The sequence below is a fragment of the Chelonia mydas genome, chromosome 7, assembly GCF_015237465.2.
Source record: "Chelonia mydas isolate rCheMyd1 chromosome 7, rCheMyd1.pri.v2, whole genome shotgun sequence".
Lineage (NCBI taxonomy): Eukaryota > Metazoa > Chordata > Testudines > Cheloniidae > Chelonia > Chelonia mydas.
This window is the reverse complement of record NC_057853.1, coordinates 123503623-123526506: the sequence shown is the minus strand read 5'-3', so window position 1 is coordinate 123526506 and position 22884 is coordinate 123503623. Positions and strand designations below refer to the sequence as shown.

The 22884-nt window shown below is 51.3% G+C and overlaps 1 protein-coding gene across 1 annotated transcript in view; it reads left to right on the top strand.

Annotated features, from left to right (window-relative positions):
- The window catches only part of CPN1 (carboxypeptidase N subunit 1), a 37310-nt gene that overhangs the window by 4217 nt on the left and 10209 nt on the right, over nt 1-22884 (top strand). Inside the window, exons 2-7 of the mRNA XM_007059082.4 lie at nt 5903-6099; nt 13019-13174; nt 14741-14929; nt 16543-16654; nt 19855-19994; nt 20373-20472. Coding sequence (XP_007059144.1) covers nt 5903-6099; nt 13019-13174; nt 14741-14929; nt 16543-16654; nt 19855-19994; nt 20373-20472 — 894 coding nt within the window. The remainder of the gene's footprint in view (nt 1-5902; nt 6100-13018; nt 13175-14740; nt 14930-16542; nt 16655-19854; nt 19995-20372; nt 20473-22884) is intronic.

The window sequence follows — 22884 nt, the reverse complement described above, 5'->3', positions numbered from 1 at the left end:
GGACATGAGAACATCCTTCATGTATGTAAGGGGCTGTAATAAAGGAGACGGGGATTGAGTGTTCTCCAGGCCCACTGAAGGTAGGACAAGGAGTAATGGGTTTAATCTGCAGCCAGGGAGATTTAGGTTAGAAACACTAGAACCTCAGAGTTATGAACACCAGTTACGAACTGACCAGTCAACCTCTCGCTGCATTTGGAACCAGAAGCACCCAATCAGACAGCAGCAAAGACATGCTCTCCCCCCACACACACCCCAAAACCCATATATGGTACAGTACTATGTTAAAGGTAAACTACTAAAAAAATAAAGGGAAAGTTTAAAAAAAAGATTTGACAAGGAAAGAAACTGTTTCTGTGCTTGTTTCATTTAAATTAAGATGGTTAAAAGCGGTATTTTTCTTCTGCACAGTAAAGTTTCAAAGCTTTATTAAGTCAATGTTCAGTTGTAAACTTTTAAAAGAACAACCAGTACATTTTGTTCAGAGCTATGAACGTTTCAGAGTTACGAACAACTTCCGTTCCCGAGGCATTTGTAACACTGAGGTTCTACTGTATTAGGAAAATCCTTATAACTAGAAAGAGAGTTAAGCTGTGGAATAGGCTTCCCTGTCGCTGGACGTTTTTAAGAACAGGTTGGACTAACACCTCTCTGGGATGGTCTAGCTATACTTGGTCCTTCCTTAGTGCAGGGGGCTGGGCTTGTGCTCCCAAGGTCCTGTCCAGCCCTACATTTCTATGCACAGGCGCCGGCTTTCAGGTTTCCCTGGGGTACTCAACCCCCGCTCAGCTCCAGGCCCTGCCCTCACTCCACCCCTTCCCCCAAATCCCCACCCCGCCCAGCCTCTTCCTGCCCCCACTATGCCCCCACCCTGTCTCTTCTCCCCCAGTTCTGCCCCCTCCCCCAAACACGCCCCATCCCTCGCTCCTCTCCCTCCCTCCCAGTGCCTCCTGCAAGCCAGAACAGCTGATCCACAGCGGGTGGAAGGTGCTGGGAAGGAGGGGGAGAAGTTGATTGGCAGGGCGACACTGGGTGGGAAGCGATGGGTGGGGGGAGAGCTGGCTGCCAGTGGGTACTAAGCACCCCCTAACTTGTTTCTGTGCGTCCTCCAGCCCTGGAGTACCCACAGAGTCAGTGCCTGTGTTTCTATGATTCTGTGATCATAGAATCATAGAATATCAGGGTTGGAAGGGACCTCAGGAGGTCATCTAGTCCAACTCCCTGCTCAAAGCAGGACCAATCCCCAACTAAATCATCCCAGACAGGGCTTTGTCAAGCCTGACCTTAAATACTTCTAAGGAAAGAGATTCCACCACCTCCCTAGGTAATCCATTCCAGCGCTTCACCACCCTCCTAGTGAAAAAGTTTTTCCTAATATCCAACCTAAACCTCCCCCATTGCAACTTGAGACCACTACTCCTTGTTCTGTCATCAGCTACCACTGAGAACAGTCTAGATCCATCCTCTTTGGAACCCTCTTTCAGGTAGTTGAAAGCAGCTATCAAATCCCCCCTCATTCTTCTCTTCCGCAGACTAAACAATCCCAGTTCCCTCAGCCTCTCCTCATAAGTCATGTGTTCCAGACCCCTAATCATTTTTGTTGCCCTCCTTCTTGTAGTGTGGGGCCCAAAACTGGACACAGTACTCCAGATGAGGCCTCACTAGTGTCAAATAGAGGGGAACAATCACGTCCCTCGATCTGCTGGCAACGCCCTACATATACATCCCAAAATGCCATTGGCCTTCTTGGCAACAAGGGCACACTGTTGACTCATATCCAGCTTCTCGTCCACTGTAACCCCTAGGTCCTTTTCTGCAGAACTGCTGCCGAGCCATTCGGTCCCTAGTCTGTAGCGGTGCATTGGATTCTTCCGTCCTAAGTGCAGGACTCTGCACTTGTCCTTGTTGAACCTCATCAGATTTCATTTGGCCCAATCCTCCAATTTGTCTAGAGCCCTCTATATCCTATCCCTACCCTCCAGCGTATCTACCTCTCCTCCCAGTTTAATGTCATCTGCAAACTTGCTGAGGGTGCAATCCATGCCATCCTCCAGACCATTTATGAAGATATTGAACAAAACCGGCACCAGGGCCGACCCTTGGGGCACTCCACTTGATACCGGCTGCCAACTAGACATGGAGCCATTGATCACTACCTGTTGAGCCCGACAATCTAGCCAACCCTCTATCCACCTTATATGATATATTTAGCCATTAGGTCCTAGGGGGTGGCTGCAGAGCCAGGCACAACTTGCTAGCGATTTGCTTGACCGACAATGGAGAAGGGCTCGAGGTGGGTGCAGGGCACTTTGCTCTGTGGTGAGGGATGCTGCCCTGCCCCCTCCCTCCTACGCTGTGTTCTCTGCCTCTGGAGGAGATGAAGAAGGGGCTCGGGCCTAGACGCTTGGCCTGGTTCTCATCAGACCCTTTGCCTTCCCTGTCTGGCTGAGTTTAGGGTCTGGGTGGGAGCTGGCCCTGATGACTACTAGGAAATTCCAAAGAGTGTAGAGTTCAGTGTCCCATTTACTCATGTGGATGTATGGCACCGGGGCTCTGGTATCTCTCCAGCTATCTGGTGCAATTCAGGCCCTGTCCTTGGCTAATAAATCCACGTTCCCCCATGTGCTGGTCCCCCCCCCCCCCCCCCCGGTGGAGCTCAGCTCCGACACTGTGTCACTCCCTAGAGCTGGACACTAGAGAGCAGAGGGCAGGCTGCTCTCAACAGGGGACTCATGCAATAAGCTTACTGTCATTACGCAGACAGAACGGACTGTGGAGAGCTCCAGGGACGGAGTCCCACCCTCCTCAGGCCCACACCCAGCCTGCCAGAGGGAGCTTAGAGGGTTTAACAGGGCAGCTTTTGCTTTCAATGCGTCTTTATAGGAAAGAATCTGGGGGTAGGCCAAGGCTGAGAGAGTGAGTTTATCCTGCAGTTTAATTTAAAGCATCTTGAGGCTTGTGAAGTCAGGAATGTGACATGCCAGCAAGCAGCACTGAGAACAAACAGTGAAGGGGAGTTCTGGGCCAAGGGAGAGACCAGTGCGAATAGCTTGCCCTTCACGGAGTTTGAGCCAGTGACTCCCCTTCCCCCTCTGTATCAAAGTCGTGATGCCCCTGCACCCCCTCCAGCTTCAGAGCACCCCATGGTTGTGCCCCCCAGTATTGGAGCCGTAACTCTCCTGCACCTGCCCTCCCCGCCCCAGTATCTGAACAGTGACAACCCCACCCACCTCCCCTCCTGCACTAGAGCAGTGACCCTCTGTTCATAGAATCATAGAATCATAGAATATCAGGGTTGGAAGGGACCTCAGGAGGTCATCTAGTCCAACCCCCTGCTCAAAGCAGGACCAATCCCCAATTAAATCATCCCAGCCAGGGCTTTGTCAAGCCTGACCTTAAAAAGTTCTAAGGAAGGAGATTCTACCACCTCCCTAGGTAACGCATTCCAGTGTTTCACCACCCTCCTAGTGAAAAAGTTTTTCCTAATATCCAACCTAAACCTCCCCCACTGCAACTTGAGACCATTACTCCTTGTCCTGTCCTCTTCTACCACTGAGAATAGTCTAGAACCATCCTCTCTGGAACCACCTCTCAGGTAGTTGAAAGCAGCTATCAAATCCCCCCTCATTCTTCTCTTCTGTAGACTAAACAATCCCAGTTCCCTCAGCCTCTCCTCATAAGTCATGTGTTCCAGACCCCTAATCATTTTTGTTGCTCTTCGCTGGACTCTCTCCAATTTATCCACATCCTTCTTGTAGTGTGGGGCCCAAAACTGGACACAGTACTCCAGATGAGGCCTCACTAGTGTCAAATAGAGGGGAACGATCACGTCCCTCGATCTGCTGGCAACGCCCCTACATATACATCCCAAAATTCCATTGGCCTTCTTGGCAACAAGGGCACACTGTTGACTCATATCCAGCTTCTCGTCCACTGTCACCCCTAGGTCCTTTTCTGCAGAACTGCTGCCGAGCCATTCGGTCCCTAGTCTGTAGCGGTGCATTGGATTCTTCCGTCCTAAGTGCAGGACTCTGCACTTGTCCTTGTTGAACCTCATCAGATTTCATTTGGCCCAATCCTCCAATTTGTCTAGGTCCCTCTGTATCCTATCCCTGCCATCCAGCGTATCTACCACTCCTCCCAGTTTAGTATCATCCGCAAATTTGCTGAGAGTGCAATCCACACCATCCTCCAGATCATTTATGAAGATATTGAACAAAACCGGCTCCAGGACCAAGCCCTGGGGCACTCCACTTGACACCAGCTGCCAACTAGACATGGAGCCATTGATCACTACCCGTTGAGCCCGACAATCTAGCCAACTTTCTACCCACCTTATAGTGCATTCATCCAGCCCATACTTCTTTAACTTGCTGACAAGAATACTGTGGGAGACCGTGTCAAAAGCTTTGCTAAAATCAAGAAACAATACATCCACTGCTTTCCCTTCATCCACAGAACCAGTAATCTCATCATAGAAGGCGATTAGATTAGTCAGGCATGACCTACCCTTGGTGAATCCATGCTGACTGTTCCTGATCACTTTCCTCTCATGTAAGTGCTTCAGGATTGATTCTTTGAGGACCCGCTCCATGATTTTTCCGGGGACTGAGGTGAGGCTGACTGGCCTGTAGTTCCCAGGATCCTCCTTCTTCCCTTTTTTAAAGATTGGCATTACATTAGCCTTTTTCCAGTCATCTGGGACTTCCCCCGTTCGCCACGAGTTTTCAAAGATAATGGCCAATGGCTCTGCAATCACAGCCGCCAATTCCTTTAGCACTCTCGGATGCAACTCGTCCGGCCCCATGGACTTGTGCACGTCCAACTTTTCTAAATAGTCCCTAAGCACCTCTTTCTCCACAGAGGGCTGGCCATCTACTCCCCATGTTGTGATGCCCAGCGCAGCAGTCTGGGAGCTGACCTTGTTCGTGAAGACAGAGGCAGAAAAAGCATTGAGCACATTAGCTTTTTCCACATCCTCTGTCACTAGGTTGCCTCCCTCATTCAGTAAGGGGCCCACACTTTCCTTGGCTTTCTTCTTGTTGCCAACATACCTGAAGAAACCCTTCTTGTTACTCTTGACATCTCTTGCTAGCTGCAGCTCCAGGTGCGATTTGGCCCTCCTGATTTCATTCCTACATGCCCGAGCAATATTTTTATACTCTTCCATGGTCATATGTCCAACCTTCCACTTCTTGTAAGCTTCTTTTTTATGTTTAAGATCCACTAGGATTTTCACCATTAAGCCAAGCTGGTCGCCCTGCCATATTTACTATTCTTTCGACTCATCGGGATGGTTTGTCCCTGTAACCTCAACAGGGATTCCTTGAAATACAGCCAGCTCTCCTGGACTCGTTTCCCCTCATGTTAGTCTACCCATCCGTTCCCTGAGGGAGTCGAAAGTCTGCCTTTCCTGAAGTCCAGGGTCCGTTCAATGTGTTATGCTGCATTTCTTGTCCTAGTCTGATGCTGAGCAGTTGTTAAACAACCACTGTGTTCTACTGTGGCAGTGGCCGTGTCTCGGTGGTGGGCCATGCTTTCGGGTAGGTCCTAGGGAGGCCACTTCTGCTGCGCTTTGGCAGTGGAGGGGTTGGGCAGTGTAAGAATGCAGATATTATTCTGAAACCTGTTGTTATTGATTAGCGAGTTTACTTATTAAATGAGAGAGAACATTATTACTTATCTGAGTGCCTAGGAGCCCCCGTCCTGGCCCAGGACCCCATTTACTAGACGCGGTACAAACACAAATCATTTGGGTCATTCGTTGGTTCTGCTCAGAGGTGTCACTGGGTTGCTCCATTGAATGTTGGCTCCCTGTTCATGGGGAGTATCTGGCTCCGCACCATATCTCAGCCCCCACCCTCCCTGTTTTTGGTGTCACTGGGTCTCTTGTTTTTCCCAGTGGAGCCAGAGTTCAAGTATGTTGGGAACATGCATGGGAACGAGGTTCTGGGCAGGGAGCTGCTGCTCCAGCTCTCTGAGTTCCTGTGTGAGGAGTATCGCCAGCGGAACGAACGGATCACACGGCTCATCTGGGACACACGCATCCACATCCTGCCCTCCATGAACCCAGACGGATATGAAGTGGCTGCCAACCAGGTACCAGGCAAGCATTCTCCTCATCTCACCTGGCAGGGGCATGACATGCCCTTGTGCTGTAGGACCCCAGTGCCTCTTCCGCCAGTAATTGCTAAGGATGAATAGAAAAGAATAGCACAGGCATGAAGGGACAAAATCAGAAAGGTTACAACATGAGTTACACTAGCAAGGGACACAAAAGGCAATAAGAAGAGGTTTTGTAAATCCATACAGAGCAAGAGAAAGATTAAGGAACATGTAGATCCACTACTTAGTGGGTTGGAGAGCTACCAACAGACATCAAAAAGGCGGAGCTGTTTAATGCCTATTTTGCGTCCATCTTCACCAAGCTGGAGGGGTTGCAAGCACTTTGGAGGAAAGGATTAGAACTCAAAATGACCTTGACAAGTAGGAGAATTGGTCTGAATTCAGCAAGCTGAAATTCAATAAAGACAAGTGCAAAGTACTTCATCTAGGAAGGAAAAATCAAATGCACAGCTACAAAATGGGGAATAACTAGCTAGGCCAGGGGAGGGCAAACTTTTTGGCCTGAGGGCCACATCAGGTTTCCAAAATTGTATGGAGGGCCAGTTAGGGGAGGCTGTGCCTCCCCAAATGGCCAGGTGTGGCCTGGCCCCCGACCCCTATCTGACCCCCCCTGCTTCTCGCCCCCTGACGGCCCCCCCCCAGGACTCCTATCACATCCAACCCCCCCCTGTTCCCTGTCCCCTGACGGCCCCCCCCGGGACTCCTGGCCCATCCACCACCCCCTGCTCCCTGTCCCCTGACCACCCCCTGACTCCCCGCCCTTGACTGCCCCCCACCGCCCCATTCAACCCCTCCTCTCATTCCTGATGGTCCTCCCGGGACCCCTGCCCCATCCAATCACCCCTTCTCTCTGTCCCCTGACTGCCCCCAGAACCCCTGCCCCTGATTGCCCTTGGCCGCCCCATCCCCCTCTCCTTCCTGACTGCCCCCCGGAACCCCTGCCCCCCATTCAACCCCCCCTGTTCCCCGTCCTCTGGCCGCCCCGACCCCTGAGCACCCCCTTGAACTCTCCTGTCTTCTATCCAACCCCCCCTGCCCCCTTACCGTGCTGCCTGGAGCACCGGTGGCTGGCCGGGCTACAGCCACGCCATTGTGCAGCACAGAGCACCGGGTCAGGTCGGGCTCTGCAGCCCCCCCGTCCAGAGCGTTGTGCTGGCAGCGCAGTGAGCTGAGGCTGCAGGGGAAGGGGAACAGCGGGGGAGGGGCTGGGGGCTAGCCTCACGGGCCAGGAGCTCAGGGGCCAGGCAGGAGGGTCCCACGGGCCGTAGTTTGTCCACCTCTGAGCTAGGCGGTAGCACTGCTGAAAAGGATTTGTGGGGGGTACAATGGGTCACAAATTGAATGAGTCAACAATGTGATGCAGTTGCAAAAAAGGATAATATTTTCAGCAGTATAGTAACAGGAAGATTGTATGTAAGATATGAGAGGTAGTTGTCCCACTATACTCAGCACTGGAGAGGCCTCAGCTGGAGTTCTGTGTCCAATTCTAGGCCCCACACTTCAGGAAAGATGTGGACAAATTTGGAGAGAGTCCAGAGGAAAGCAACAAAAATGATAAAAATTTTAGAAAAACCTGACCTATGAGGAAGGATTTTTTAAAAAGTGAATCTTTAGTCTTGAGAAAAGCAGACTGAGGGAAGAGGATTCAAAATTGTTACAGGCTGTTATAAAGAGGACTGTGATCAATTGTTCTCCATGTCCACTGAAGGTAGGACAAGAAGTAAGGGGCTTAATCCACAGCAGGGGAGATTCAGGTTAGATAACAGGAAAATCTTTATAATGCTCAGGGGAGTTAAGCTCTGGAACAGGCTTCCAATGGAAGTTGTGGAATCCCTGTCATTTGAAATTTTTAAGAACAGGCTGGACAGACACCGTTGTGCTCGGGCAGAACAAAGTAAACCTGGACCATCCCCAAGAGACTGAACTAGATGACCCTTCTTGCTCTACGTGTCTATGATTGCGGGGAGAAACCGTCATTCTGCTGTCTCTTCCACCTGCACCTTCCAAATCCCTGATCTCTCAGCTTGTGTTTCATCCCATCCCCCTGCCCTTGCTCCCTCAATGTGTGTTTCACCCAACTTGGACCCCATCCTGGGAACCATGGGTCCTTCAACACATCTCACCCCAGCCTGGACCTCCAAAACGCCCAGGTCCTCAGCCTGTGATTTACCTCACTTGGGCCCCTCACCATTGTCTCTGTGGCTCTGTTGGTTTCATTATTGCTACAGATTGTGGACTTTACAAGTCCTCAGGGAGCTGACTCTGTTTTGTTTGTATTTCAGTCTCCCAGAGTTCAGCTAGCTCTGACCTGCATCTGCCCTCTCTGAGTGACAGTCTGGGAGCTGACCAGGAAACCTGCTGTCCTCCTTTATTCTTGCTCTGCATTGACTGGGGTGGGGGTCAGATAGTAAAGATGCCAAGAGCCATGGCACTGTCAATGGACTGTAGAGAATGGACTGTACCTGGACATCTGACTCTAACCCTGCAGAAGTTACAGGCACTGGGCCGATCTGCCCTTGCTAAATCCCACAGCAGTTGCAGGGTGGGAGGGTAGAACATGGCTCCCAGGCTAAGTAGGTAAGTAATTCATTTAAGGGGACACCTCTCTGCTGCCCAAGAAGGCAAGCTGCTGAATCCGCACAGTGCTGGGGACATGTTCCCTACACAGCAGGGAAAACAGGCAGCTGAGAAATGTTGCCAAGAGCAGGATGGGAAGAAGACTGGTTCCTGTGACTAAGGAGGCCTGTGGCCACCAGATTCTCTGGTCCAGCCAAGCAGTGCTCAGTGCTGAATCAAGAGGGTTGTGTGCGAGGGTAAAGTAGCTTTCCACCACCTTATGGGCCCCCCAGTGAAGCTGGTTCAGCCACCAACGTGAATTGGAGTAGTCCTAATCTGATGGAAAATGGAATGCCGAGGAACATAGGAATTGCCAGACCGGATCATTGGCAAGGTCCATTGTCGCAGGGTCATGGGTCCCTTGAAGGCAGGATGGGACCAGCCCCTCGTGAAGTAGCTGCTTCCCGCCCTGAGGGAGGTGGGGCAAAGGGGTCAGCCGATACGTTATTGGTCACCTGGTCCTTATAAAAGGGCTCCGCGCGCGCAGTCTGGGAGCGGCACCACAGGGGCTGGTGGCCAGTGGGCGGGCGGGCTCTTGTGGAAGGCCCTGAGCCAGCGTCTGTAGGAGGCTGAGGACGCCAACCAGGACCGGATTTACCATGGCGCCAACGCCTCCATCGTGCCGGGCCCAAGCTCAGGCGGGGGGTCCATGACACTCGCTTCCTCCCCCTCGCAGCGCTGCACGAGCGGAGGCTCTGAGAGCGAGCAGCGGGCATCCAGCCCGCCGAGAACCCACAGCGCCCTGGGAGCCGTGGGTCCTTGGCCAGCTCCCTAGAGAGCCGGCCCTGGAGCAGGGAAGGAACTACATTTCCCAGCATTCCCTTGGCCACTCTCCACGGGAAAGGGAGGGGGAAGGAGTGGGGAAGCTGAGACCCCATGCGCTGCAGCTTGCTGTGAATGGGGAGCTGGCTGCTTGGGGGGGGGGGGGGGGGGCGCTGTGAATGGGGAACAAGTCTGCCCAAGGAGTAGAAGGCTTTGGCCCAGCTATCACCCTCAAAGACTTCCCCAGGCTGGATGAGGGATGCTGGCGTGACCTCGCCTGGCAGCCCCCAAAGAAGGAACTGGGTGGACTGAACGGACAGTGCCCCTCTCTGTCTGAAGCCTAGCAAGGGAGGGGAGGCTCTACTAGAGGACCTGGGCAGCTTTAGGTACAGTACCAGGCATGTAGGAGGATTTCCACGGCCAAGCCATAGAAACAGAAATTGGCTTTTCTTTTCCAGATTTATCTAATATGCAGAAAGGGAATCTAGCACCTGCCTTCCAGATTTGAAAACCCTCAAAATTCAGGGGTGCTCAAGCTCAATTTAGGCTGCTATTTACTTCATTTTACTTTACTTCATTTCTCCCAAATCAAATATGCTGATCCACTGTAACTTGCTGTAGAAAAAGTAGGATAAAATTGAGCAACAAATGCTGGGTCTTCCCAGTGCTAATTCGGACTGGAATTGCTATTTTCAACAGCCATGACCCTTTTTTTTTTTTACTTTTTGTTTAAAAGGAAGACAGTAATATTGCACTTGGAAATTCCCCACAGAAACAAAGAGTGGAAAAACGAATAACAAAGGCACCTCAACTTTTCCTCATTTATGTAGGACAGTCTTATCATATGGATCCAGATATCCTCCAATCACACAAGCTGAAAATTGTTCCACTTTACTGCAGTTCTGTAACTGTGCAGGGACCAGTCCTTTCTGTGTTCTGTGCACATCCAAAATTCCTCCTGAATTCAGAAGGGCCTTGCTTTTGTGACCACACTACCAGATATTTTCAGTCCTGGTAAGCGAAGCAGGTTTAGAGTTCGTAAGTGGGCAGGAGGCCTCTCAGAAAAAGTTAGGTGCTGTGGGAGGTGTTGCTTATTCACTAGCTGACGTGAGACCTTCCTGTTACCATAGTAAACCAGTGCAGCACAGAATGCGCTTTGCTCCCAGAGTCGAGAATGGGGTCTTTTGCTTCTGTACGCAGCCCTTTAAAGACAATGAAAAGACTCCCACTCACTTCAACAGGCTTTGGACAGAACTGGTTATACACAGGGTAACTCCACTGTCTTCACAGGGTCTTGGTCCCACAGCAGCGGGGGGCCAGGTGAGCTTGTTGCAGAGCTGCTGCTCGGGGATGGGAACCTCCTGCACCCCAGCCTCCAAAATCATTCAGGCTGCACTTTCTGCACGACTACGTTCTAGCTGAGGGGTGTATGGGAATTAGTGCCCCTGCTGCAGGTGATGGGCATCTCAGGTACTTAAAGCCATGGCCTAGAGGAGGGAAGCACTTAACTGCAGAGTCTGCAGCTGCCTAGGGCTGGCTCTGAGGATTTAGAGTCCCTAGTGCTGCCGTTGCAAGGTTCAAACATGCTCAGTCTTGGAATTGCCACCCTTCCCTTGCTACCAGCTGCAGCTGTCTAAGGCTGGCCTCTGGCAATTGGCCCCATGGCTGTAGCCAGAGAAGCTGCACGTGGCTCTGTGACTACTGGGGGCCATTAAGCTAGAGCAGATAAAGAAACTGGAATTAACCTCAAGGAACAGAGGTCACCAGTAGGAAAGGAACATCAAGGGGAGCCGGGAAAGAGGAAGCAGGTCAGGTTTGCATGGGGAGAATAGCCCCAGCTGGTTGGGGAGCACGTCCAAAGTAGAAAGGAAACAAGCACGGGGAGAGGTGGTGGTGACCAGGCAGTAGACTAGCCTGTAGATGGGAGCAGAGGGAGAAACGCTGGTGTCTTCAGCTTCCCGAGGGCTAAGTCTCACTTTGGGGAAATGGTGTTTGCAAGTGGCTCGCTCCAATGGCAGGATGGGGGCTGAGGGAGGGAGTTGTAAGAATTGATCAGGTATCTGCGGGCTGTGGTACTTTATTGAGCTGAGGCCAGAACCACACACACTGACTAGTGACATGGGGTGGCACTGGAGACATGGCTGTAGAAGGTCTGAATGAGGCAGGAGATAAATCTGTGGGGAGCTTCCCTGATCACTTGTGAAAGTTCTACTCACTGTGGACACTGGTAAACCCACATGGGTGTACAGCTCAGTGAGAAGAACTGGGGCTGAGGGAGCTGTGTATGGCAATGCAGATAGTCATGTAGAGGTGTGGGATCAAAAGGAAGAATGTCTCTGAGATTCAGTACCGGGTACACTAGGGCACCAATGGCCCTGCCACACCAGGCCCACACTCGGAGCCCACAATGACTACATAGGGGCCCACAAATATGTTTGGTGCCAGTTCCCACAAAAGGTTAATCCGGCCCTGACTCCAAGGGACTGAGCCTGGGGGGTTAGTGCTCTGTATTGGAGCAGGGAAAGACTCAAAGGTAGCCCAGAAAAGGGTGTAAACAGGGCCCAAAGGGTGGGAAGCCCAATGCAATATTACTGTATTATTGCATTGGCAAAGCGTTGGCTGACGAGAAGCCCACAAAGGCCAGAAGAACTTGGTGTTGCTTGGGAATTTTTTTTTTGCCCTCCTGGAAGCCTGGAAGGGGTTCAGTTTGTGGCTTGGCTAGAGGGCCAAGTCACAGCTCCAGCCCTGACCCATGTGCATGGAGTTTATTAAATGAGCCCTGAGGAAGAGGGAAACCTGAGGTAGCATGCTGCAGTGCCATCCCAGGCCATTGCAGGGGAGGCAGATGTGCTGTTAGCATCCAGCTAGTCTAGTCTCCTGTCTGACACTGGCAGCACCACATCCACCAGAAGGGGAACAAACTGCCCTGCAGTTGGCAGACATGGGATATGCTGGGCCCTGGAAGGGCTCATCTGGATCAGGCGGATTTAATCTCTGGGCCATGATTTTCATTGGCAGTAACCACACTAATGCTGGATGCAGAATGCAAACAATGGTCCCATAAAATAAATGTAAATAGCGTGAGTGAAGGTGCGATGCCCAGTACGCAGGTGCATGCCTGGGTCTGTGTATGATTTCCCTGTTCCTACTGGAATTCATCCCACTCTCCTGGTGCTGTTAAACATGGTCCATGGGCATGGAAATCAGGCTGATCTAGTCATGGCTCTGTGACTGACTGCTGCATGACCTTGGACAAGTTGCTTACTCAGGCTGTGCCTCAGTTTCTCCTTCTGGGAAATGGAGATAATGATACTGACCCTCCACTGTACCATGCTCAGAGAGCGCTGTTTCTTCCTCTGGCCTGCAGTGACTCATATCTGGTGGTCTCAGACACTACCGAAGCCCATTTACCTTTTGTAGCTTTTGGGACGTATCCAGGCTCTTCCCACATGGTGTTTGGATTGAGCCTGCGCTCTCCCTGCTCTTACAGGAGTTATGTGCCTTCTCCCTCCAGGACCCGGATGCCATTGGGTACCTGACGGGCAGGAACAATGCCAACGGAGTTGACTTGAACCGTAACTTCCCTGATCTCAACACTTTCATGTACTACAATGAAAAAAATGGTGGCCCCAATCACCACATCCCTCTTCCAGCCAACTGGAAAAGCCAGGTATGGACCAGGAATTTCCAGCAGTATTACAGGATTGCACCAGCACTGCCCGCATGGAGAAACATCTACCCCTGCTCTGTACTTCCCAGCCCCCCTTTTCAAAGAAACAGCACCTCCTCTATGGGCCCCAGGTACAGAGGTGAAAGTAAGCCGGCCCGGTCCAGCAAGAGCCAGTACGCCATGCCAGACCGGACCGGCTTCCCTAGTCTGGCACTTTAAAGGGTTAGGGTTAGGGCCCGGCCCCGCCTCTTCCGGTCAAGGCCACGCCCCCCTGCTCAGGACTCCCGGAGTACCAGTAAGTCCTTTAAGTTACTTTCACCCCTGCCCAGGTATTGGTTTTTGTCTGAAGAACATAACACAGTTTGCGTCACAGGGCTTTCAAGAGGAGCCTGACCCAGCAGTTGCCCATTTTAGTGCACACCCGGAGTTCCATCCTGTATAAGTCTGCATTGGAAAAGTGTTTTTGTCTGAAAAATCCTGTGAATACTTTTACTTTGGGGGTGATTTGAAAGCAATTAGTCAAATGGGGTGTCTAAAATGAGATTTACCAAAAATCTCAACTTTCTAATAGTTTGCGTCGCTCTGCCTAAAAACACTGTGTGTAGCGTTTACAACCAGCCTAAGTATGTCAGGTACTTCAAACATATGAAAATGACTTCTTACTGCTCCCCAGACTCCATTAACTCTGGAGGCACGTTTGGCATAACAGCCCCAGCTTTAGAAATGTCTGAAATCTTTGAGCACAAGTGAAAATGTGACACCCCGCCCCACTAGACCATGCTCTCCTCAGTGGCGAGTAAGGTACTAGTCTGGCTTGGTGAGTGATTGCTGCCCTCTGGGTAGCGATGGATGCATGGATTCTGTAGACGACATGGCAGAAGTGAATTTTGACAAGAAGATTTGAATGAAGAGGGAAATGAGGCACATGGGCCAGGCACACAGGGCAGCATGGAAGGATGCCCAAAAAGGGGAGGCACAGAAGGAAATTAACAGGTTGTCAAAGTTGGTGTAGTTTGCCTAGTGGAAGGTTTCTGGGAATATGGTAGGCAATAAGGTCAGACATACAGGTGGGAGTGGGCTAGGGAGGGCCTTGAGTCTGAGTTATGCAGAGCAATGGGGAGGCATCATGGCCTTCGGCGAGGGGCCAGGAGAGCAATTCTGGCAGTAGTGTTTGGACAGACTGTAGGGGCAAGGCAGGTACCTTGGCAGCTATGGAGGAGGCGGGTGCCATGGTCAGGGCAGCAAATGTTCAGGCCTGCATGAGCAATTCAGCCATGTGAAGAGAAGTGGAAGGCTTCCAGATGTGCGCTGGAGGAAGAGAGAGCAGGATGGAGTCACATCAGGATGTGAGAGGCTGGGAGAGAGGGGCTGGTAACGGCAGGTAGTGGAGGACAGCAGAGAAGGGAAGGGGAGGCATATGGAGCGCAGGCTAGGAGGTAGCACCCTGTCATCCTCCCCGACCCCCCAGAGCACTGTCCGCAAGCCAGGCTGTGCTGAGACTCCTCCCTGATCTCAGTGCTGCAAGGGCTTTGCTGCCGCCCATGCTGGCGTCTCCTTTGCTTGCAGGTGGAGCCAGAAACACTGGCTGTGATTCACTGGATGAGCCGCTACAACTTTGTCCTCTCAGCCAATCTCCATGGTGGAGCTCTCGTGGCGAACTACCCCTACGACAAAGCCCAGGAGCAGCGGAGCCGGGGCCATCAGCGCAAAAGCAACACCCCATCCCCCACGCCTGATGACAAGCTGTTCCGGAAGGTGCACAGGGGGCATCATGAGAGCTCCTAGTGGGGCTTGGGCCCCACATGTCAGAGATCTCACAAGATCAGCTCTTCTTCATTCAGTATCTGAACCAGACTGTAGGGGTCGAGGGTTTGGGTCTGGGATTTGAATCCAGACTACCTCCCCTTGATCCCCCAGCCCCCAGACAAACGTGATGGGGTTTGGAGCGGAAGTTCCAGTTTTAGCCCCGGCTTTGTTTTTAATCATCTGCAATAATCTCTTTGAAACTGGCAATAATGGGATGTTGGGCTAAATACGTCTCCGGTATAAACACCACTGATGTCCAGGGTGTTTGCACCAGGAATGAATCTGGCCCATTTCTCATGCACAGGGAAGTCTAGGCACAAGCCCCTCCTTATCAGTGCAGCCATCCTTTCTATAGGTCTGAGAGCCGCCAGAGCTGGCCTGAGCGCCCTCAATTCCCAGGGGCTTCAATAGGAGCAGGATTGGGCCCTATGTGACACTAACAAGCTCCCAACTAATTAGTTTTACTCTTCCTCCTCCTTGCCCAACCCACCTCTCTGGAGAGGGTCTAACAGGCCTGCACTGTGGTAACCTGCAGTTTGGTGTGTGCTCTGAAGTCATGTCTGACTCTCCACCGTGTTTCCCAAGTCAGCCTGTGCAGATGGAGGGTTAGTTTTACTGCTGGGCAGTGATTGCTGAGCAGAGAGAATCCAGGCTTGACAGCTGGGATAAAAACGTATCCGGATGATAAATCTGCTGCTTCCGGGGTCGGCTCCAACCTCTGCCTCCTGTAGCCTTGGAAGAAGCTGCCCGAGGGGCTGGCTATTCCATAACTGTCCATTATGGGCTTTCTTGCACCTTCCTCTGGGTCTGTCCGTTGGCAGAGGCAGGAGATTGGGCTCCGAGCTAGCCTGTTCCTCTCTGCTCCTACGGGCTCTTGTGTCTGGGTAGGGAGCAGCAGGGACTGTAAGGGGTAAACGGAGAGCTCGGGCTGACCTGCATGACCTCGGCCTCCAAGGGTTACTTTCTGAAGAGGCGGGATCTTGTTGCTATGGCAATGAAAGCCAAAGCCAGGGCTCCAATCAGAAAGCGCTGTGGGCAGGTTTTGTCCTGGATTTCCCATTACAAGTTGGACTGAATTTATATTGCCACAGAGCCCTCCCCCCACCCTTCCTATCAGGGCTCCCACTGGGCAGCAAACCCCAGGAGGGGGACGGGCGACCCCATCCGACTGTGCAATGGCATCCCCCAACTCGAATTCTCTGTGGGCTTTGTGGGAAGGTTCCTGAGCCCATGGGGTCAGGGCTGGGGTCAGGTACCCTTGCTGGGGGTGTGGCAGGGGGCAGGTTCCCCTGCGTGGGAGGGCTGGGGGGGGCAGGTTCCTGAACTCAAGAGGGCAGGGCAGGGGCAGGTTCCCACGCTCATGTGAGCAGGGCTGGGGTATAGGTTCCTATGATGGCGGGCTGGGGGGGTGTCTGTGTGAAGAACAGTGGTGGGGCTGTGCTGGGCCTGCTTTCTCTCACTTGGGTTTAGCTCCTAGTGTCCATGGGAGCAGACTCAGGCTGAGAGACATGGGCCGGAGGGGCAAAGCCAGTGCTGTGACCAGCCTCATGCTCTCTCTGCAGCTGGCCAAAGCCTATTCCTACGCCCATCACTCGATGCACCAGAGCCCAACCTGCGGAGAGCAGTTTGCAGATGGCATCACCAATGGGGCCTCCTGGTATTCTCTCAGCAAGGGTAAGGGCTGGGGGAGGGGGTACCGGGAGCTGAAGAACGGTCCAGAGGGAACAGGAGAGGTGAGGATATGGGAGATCTGGGCTGCAGAGGGGGTAGTGGGACAGATAAGGGCTGGGGAAGGGATGAGCAGGGTCGGGGGGGGAATGCGGAGGTGTAATGGCTATGGGGAGGATACAGGGTTAAGGGCTGGTGAGACAGTATGTGGAGATAATGGCTAAGGAAGGGGTACTGGGATCTGGGGGTGCACCCTCGGTGAGTGATGAGTACCCAGATTCTGGGGGATTGGTCAGGAGTACTCATTTCTGTCAAACCTTGAGTATGAAGCTGGGAGGGGCCACAATGTGGAAGTGACAAGACATAAAAGCAGCAATAAAATTTAAAAAATAATAATGGAAAAAGTTTATATCACTGGCTGTACACTGCCAGTCATGAGTGCTGACAACTGATAAGGGAGGTTAGATTTTCCATGGATATCTTTATGTCCAGTAGGGTTAAAGACATCAAGAAAGACTTGAAAAGACTATATTAGGAGCAGGAGAAATCCTAGCAATGGTATAGGTCCATTACTAACTAGGGATGATAAAATTTCTATTCTGTGTTTGGGAAGAAGCTGGATGGCACAGTCACAGCTTGCCCTGATAATGAAAGAGTTTATTCTGACAGTAACGTGGGAGGATGTTAAACAGCAACCGCTAAAATTAAACATTTTCTGATTGTAGAATACAAAAACTTGCGCAAAAGAATTGTCCGAGAAGCTCTCTAAGCCAGTGATGTTGATATTTAACAATCTGGGAACACTGGGAAAGACCCAGAGAACTAGAAAAAAGCTAACGTGCCAGTATTTAAAAAGGATGAACAGGACGACCTGGGTAACGACTGTAAGCCAGTTTGCTTGACATTGATCCCAGGCAGAATCCTGGAAAGGCTGATACGGGGTGCAGTCAGTGACGAATTAAGGATGGCAGCATAATTAACGCCAATTTGTGTGGTTTTATGGAAAATAGATATTGTCAGACAAACCTGATATCACTATTTGATGAGATTGCAAGTGGAGTTGGCAAAGCTAACTGCACTGGTACAATATATATTTGTAGGGCATTTGACTTAGTACTGCCTGACATGCTGATAAAAAATGGCACTACACAAAAATCAATCCTGTTTATATTAAATGGATTAAAACTGACTAAATGATTAATCTCAAAAATTAATTGTAAATGGTAAGTTGTCATGCTATGCAGTGTTTATTTCAGCAGGTTTTTCAGGGATCTCTTCTTGGCTCAATGCCATTTAATATCTTTATCAACAATTTGGAAGAATATATAAAATCATGGCTGGTAAAGTTTGCAGATGACACCAAAATTAGTGCAGTGTTAAATAACGATAAGGAAAGGCTACTGATACAGTATGATCTAGGTCACTTGGTAGTCTGGGCTCACTTGAATCACATGTTTTAATACAACTAAATGCAAGGTCATACATATATTAACTGAGACTACAGGTCACACTCACAGGATAGGGACTGTGTTTTAGAAAGTGGTGAATCATAAAAGGACTTTGGGGTCATGGTAGACGCCAACTGAATTCCCAGTGCAATGTGGTGACTAGGAGAGCAAATGCAATTTTTGAATGTTTATATAGGCCAGAGGTGGGCAAACTATGGCCTGCGGGCCACATCCGACCCGTGGGACCATCCTGCCTGGCCCCTGAGCTCCTGGCCTGGGAGGCTAGCCCCTGGCCCCTCCCCCGCTGTCCCCTCTCCCCCACAGCCACGCCGCTGCATGGGCAGCGCTCTGGGCGGCGGGGCAGCCTGCTCATGCAGGGCAGCACATAAGCGTGTCTCGCTCCAGCCTGGCAGCACTGCGGCCAGACATGCTGCTCTGAGCGGCATGGTAAGAGGGCCGGGGCCGGGGGCTTGGATAAGGGCCAGGGGATCCCAGGGGGCAGTCAGGTAACAGGGAGCAGGGGGCGGTTGGATGGGGCAGAGGTTCTGGGGGGATTGCAGTCAGGGGATGGGGAGTGGCGGCGGTTAGATAGGGGGTGGAGTCCTGGGGGGCGGTTGGGAGGGGGTCCCAGGAGGGGGTGATCAGGGGACAAGGAGTGGGGGGGGGGTTGATGGGGGGATTCTGAGGGGGACAGTTGTGGGGGGGCAGGCTGTTTTGGGCAGGCAGCCTTCCTGGCCCTCCATACAGTTTCGCACCCCGATGTGGCCCTCATGCCAAAAAGTTTGGCCACACCTGAAATAGGCAGTGCAATACTGAGCAGAAGCAGGCAGGTGGTGTTACCACAGTATATGGCATTAGTGAGACCATGGCAGGGTCCTATATCCAAGTCTAGTGTCCACAATTCACAAGGTATGTGGAAAATTGGAAAGGGTTCAGTAAAGGGCTCCACTGATGCTCTGAGGTTTGGCAAACCTGCCTTACATTGAGTGTATCTAATCTCTCACTATATTTAGTTTATTAAAGAGAAGGTTCAGAGGTTATTTGATCATGGTCTACAATTCCCTCCATAGGGAAGAGATTTCTAACAGTAGACAGCTCTTTAATCTAGCAGAAAAAGCCTGAACAAGGTCCACTGGTTGGACGCTGAAGTGAGACAAATTCAGGCTAGACATAAGGTGCCAATGCTGTACAGGGAGAGTAATTATCCATTGGAACAACTTACTGAGGGACGCAGTGGCTTCTCCATCTCCTGAAGACTTTAAATCCGGGCTGAATGTCTTGCTAAAAGACACGCTCTAGCTCAGCCAGCAGTTATGGGCTTGAGGCAGGAACCATTTGGTGTAATTCTCTGGCCTGTGCCCTGCAGGAGGTCAAATGAGATGATCATAATGTCTCCGTCTGGTCTGTGACTCATGCACTTGGAGAGGCACATGCAGCTCCTAAGCACAGAGCTCTGGAGAGCCGCACCTGGCAGGTGTTGTGGAAGAGGAGGGGACAATTGGGTTGCAAAGAGGATAGAGAGAGGCAGCATTGAGAGGGGCTGTGAGAAAGATTTGGGGTGAATGTTGGAGATATGAGGGGGTGTTTGGGGGACCGGATATGGGAAGGGCTGCTGGGGAGGACCGGAGAGGTGGGCCGTACATTTGGAGGGAAGACAGGGAATGTCTTTGGGAAGGAGGCAGAGGGGAGGGCCGTACTGGAGGAGGGGGCATGGTGTGTCTCTGGGCCTGGCCACAACCTCTCCTTGTCTCCTCTCAGGCATGCAGGACTTTAATTATCTTTACACCAACTGCTTTGAGATCACTCTGGAGCTGAGCTGCGATAAATTTCCACCTCAAAAGGACCTGGAGAAGGAGTGGCTGGCCAATCGTGAGGCGCTCATCACCTACTTAGAGGAGGTAAAGGGGCCACACGTAGACCCTGATACCAACCTCATGTAGGGCTGAGATCCTTGGCCCCTCCCCTCTGCTTTGCGTCACAGGGGGAAGAGATGCAATGGTGGGGGGCACCAGCAGAGGCTGGGAACATGGAGGGAGGCCCTGGGGCTAGCCTCGTTTGGTGCTTTGGAGACAGCACTGAGAAGCTCCAGCAATGATGATGCCTCCCGCCCTGGCTCAGCCAGAGAAAGGCCAGCCCAGCTATGGGTCTTTGGCAGGGGGAGAGAATGGAGTATCACCAGGGCTCTGTTCTCCTGCTCCAATAGGGTCTGGCAGGACCTTGACATGAAGAGAGACTCCAGCTCTCAGGAGTGAGTGACTTTGTCTGTCTATCTGCAGGTTCATCAGGGTATCAGAGGACTGGTGTCCGATGAGAACAACAATGGGATTGCAGGTGCTGTGATTTCTGTCCATGGGATCGGCCACTATGTCACTTCCGGTGGGTTGCCCATCCCTCAACTTGCTGACCCTTTTGGTAACAGCCCGTTTAGCCTGATTTGGGAGGAACACGGTGTGATAGGCCCCCCCAGGGTGCAACCTGGAACTGGGGTACCACTGAGCCCTCTGTCTCACCAGCCTGGGCTCCCTCTCACACTGTGCTGCGGTGACAAGTTGCAGACTGCTCTCAGTCCTGCACTCGCACAAACCTTTACACAGGCAGGGACACACCCAGCTGTAGTTACATGAAGGCTTCTCCCCAGCATGACAGCCTAGGACCCCAGAGCTGTACCATCTTGTCCTGGTCAAAAGCCTGCCCAGTATAAATTTATTACTCAGTCTGTACCTCCCTCAATGTGCAGAGGACATGTGCCAGCTCCTGTTCCCAAGCAGATTCCCCAAGCACTTCTGACAAAACGCACTGTTTCAGGTTAAAAAAAAAAAAAAAAAGGACAACAATTGTATTAACTACAGAAAGATAGATTTTAAGTGATTATAAGTAGTGATTGTACAGATCAAAGCAGATTACCTAGGAAATAAACAAAAATGCAATCTAAATCCTGTACACTAGGCCAGATTTGAATCAAGCAGTGTCTCATCCTGTAGATAGTACAAACAGTTCACCAAGCTTCCATTCACAGGCAGGCTTCCTTCTTTCCCCACCTGGGACCTCCTTCTCCAGTTCAGTCTTTGTTCCTTAGACGTTTTCAGGTGCTGTGTTGTAGGGGACGTAAGGCCGCTTGGTGATGCCACTTCCTTCTTTTATAGCTTCTTCCATCTTGCTGGAAAGATATTTCCCTGTGACCTGAGTTAAACAGTCCCTATTGTGTAGTGTTATCTCTGAGAGATTTCTATTGTACCCAGTTCCTGGGGTAATCCTTGTGAGTATGTGTATTTTCCTCAATGGGCCATTAACGCTGTTTGGCCTTTGCATTGTTGTACCTGAACGGCTGGTTAGGGGTGTTTTTAACTTCACAGCATACTTCAGTAACAGACACGTGGCAAAACTTCATAACTCTAGATACAAAGATAGCACATACAATTTAACAGGATATTAATACTCAGCAGATTAAGACTTTTAAACTGATACCTCAGAAGGCATACTTTGTGAAAAACACATCATAATCCTGTCACCATGGTAAATACGGGGTGCAGAGTGTCACACCTGGTGAGCCAGGCAACGATGTATGTTGCCTGTCTCCTGCAAGCACTGCCCGCTGTAGGAAATTAGCGACCCTCACAGTGGTGGAAGGTGAGAACCCTTTGGCAGGAAGGGCAAAACGAGCAAACCCCTCCAGCCACTCCTCCCCGTCTGACAGACAGCAACCTCGAGCGCTGCAGATTTTTAAAATGCTCCTTGTGTGTATGTGTGTTGGATTGAACGGGGGGACACAGGTTAACTGGTGTAATGAGTGAAATGGCATGTGGGCTCTGTGGATGCAGCTTCACATTTGGGATGGATCAAAAAGTGAAATGGATTTGTTGGTTCTGATTCTTCTCTGGAGAATTTTTGTTCAAATCCCAAACAGACCTTCCAAACCTCATGTGTTGCATGACTTAGGGTCACAGTGGATAATCAGCTAATCGTGAGCTCCCAGTGGGATACTGTAGCTAAGAGGATGAACACCGTCCTTGGACGTATAAGCAGGAGAGTATCAAGTAGGAGTAGGTAGGTGGCATTCCCTCTGTATATAGCATTTGTGAGACCATTGCTGGATCCCGTGTCCTGTTCTGGTGTCCAAAATATGATCTGAGGGCTGGAAACAGGCCATATAGGAAAAGACTTACGAAGATCAGTCTATTTAGTTTACGCAAGAGAAGGTTAAGAGGTTTCTTGACTGTGGTCTACAAGCACCTACATGGGGAACAGATTTATATGTTATTTCATATTTTTATCAGTAACGTGGAAGAAACCATAAAATCATCACTGGTAAAATTTGCAGATGGCACAGAGAGTGGGGTAGTGATAAATAACGCAGAGGACAGGTCACTAATGCACAGAGATCTGGATTGGTTGGTAAGCTGGGCACAAGCAAACAATGTCTGTTTCAATACAGCTAAATGTAAGGTCATACCCTGAAGAACAAAGGCTGCCAGCCATACTTACAGGCTGGGGGGCTCTTTCCTGGGAAGCCGTGACTCTGACAAAGACTTGGGGGTCATGATGGACATTATTAGCTGCGATGCTGTGGCCAAAAGGGCTAATGCAGTAGTTGTCAACCAGGGGTCTGGGGCTCCCTAGGGGGCCTCGAGCAGGTTTCAAGGGGGCCTTCCAGCAGGGCCAGCCTTAGACTTGCCGGGGCCTAGGGCTGAAAGCCGAAGCCCCACCACATGGGGCTGAAGCCCAGGTCCTTGTGCCCCGCAACCTGGGGCTGAAGCTGAAGCCTGAGCAATGTAGTTCATGGGGGCCCCT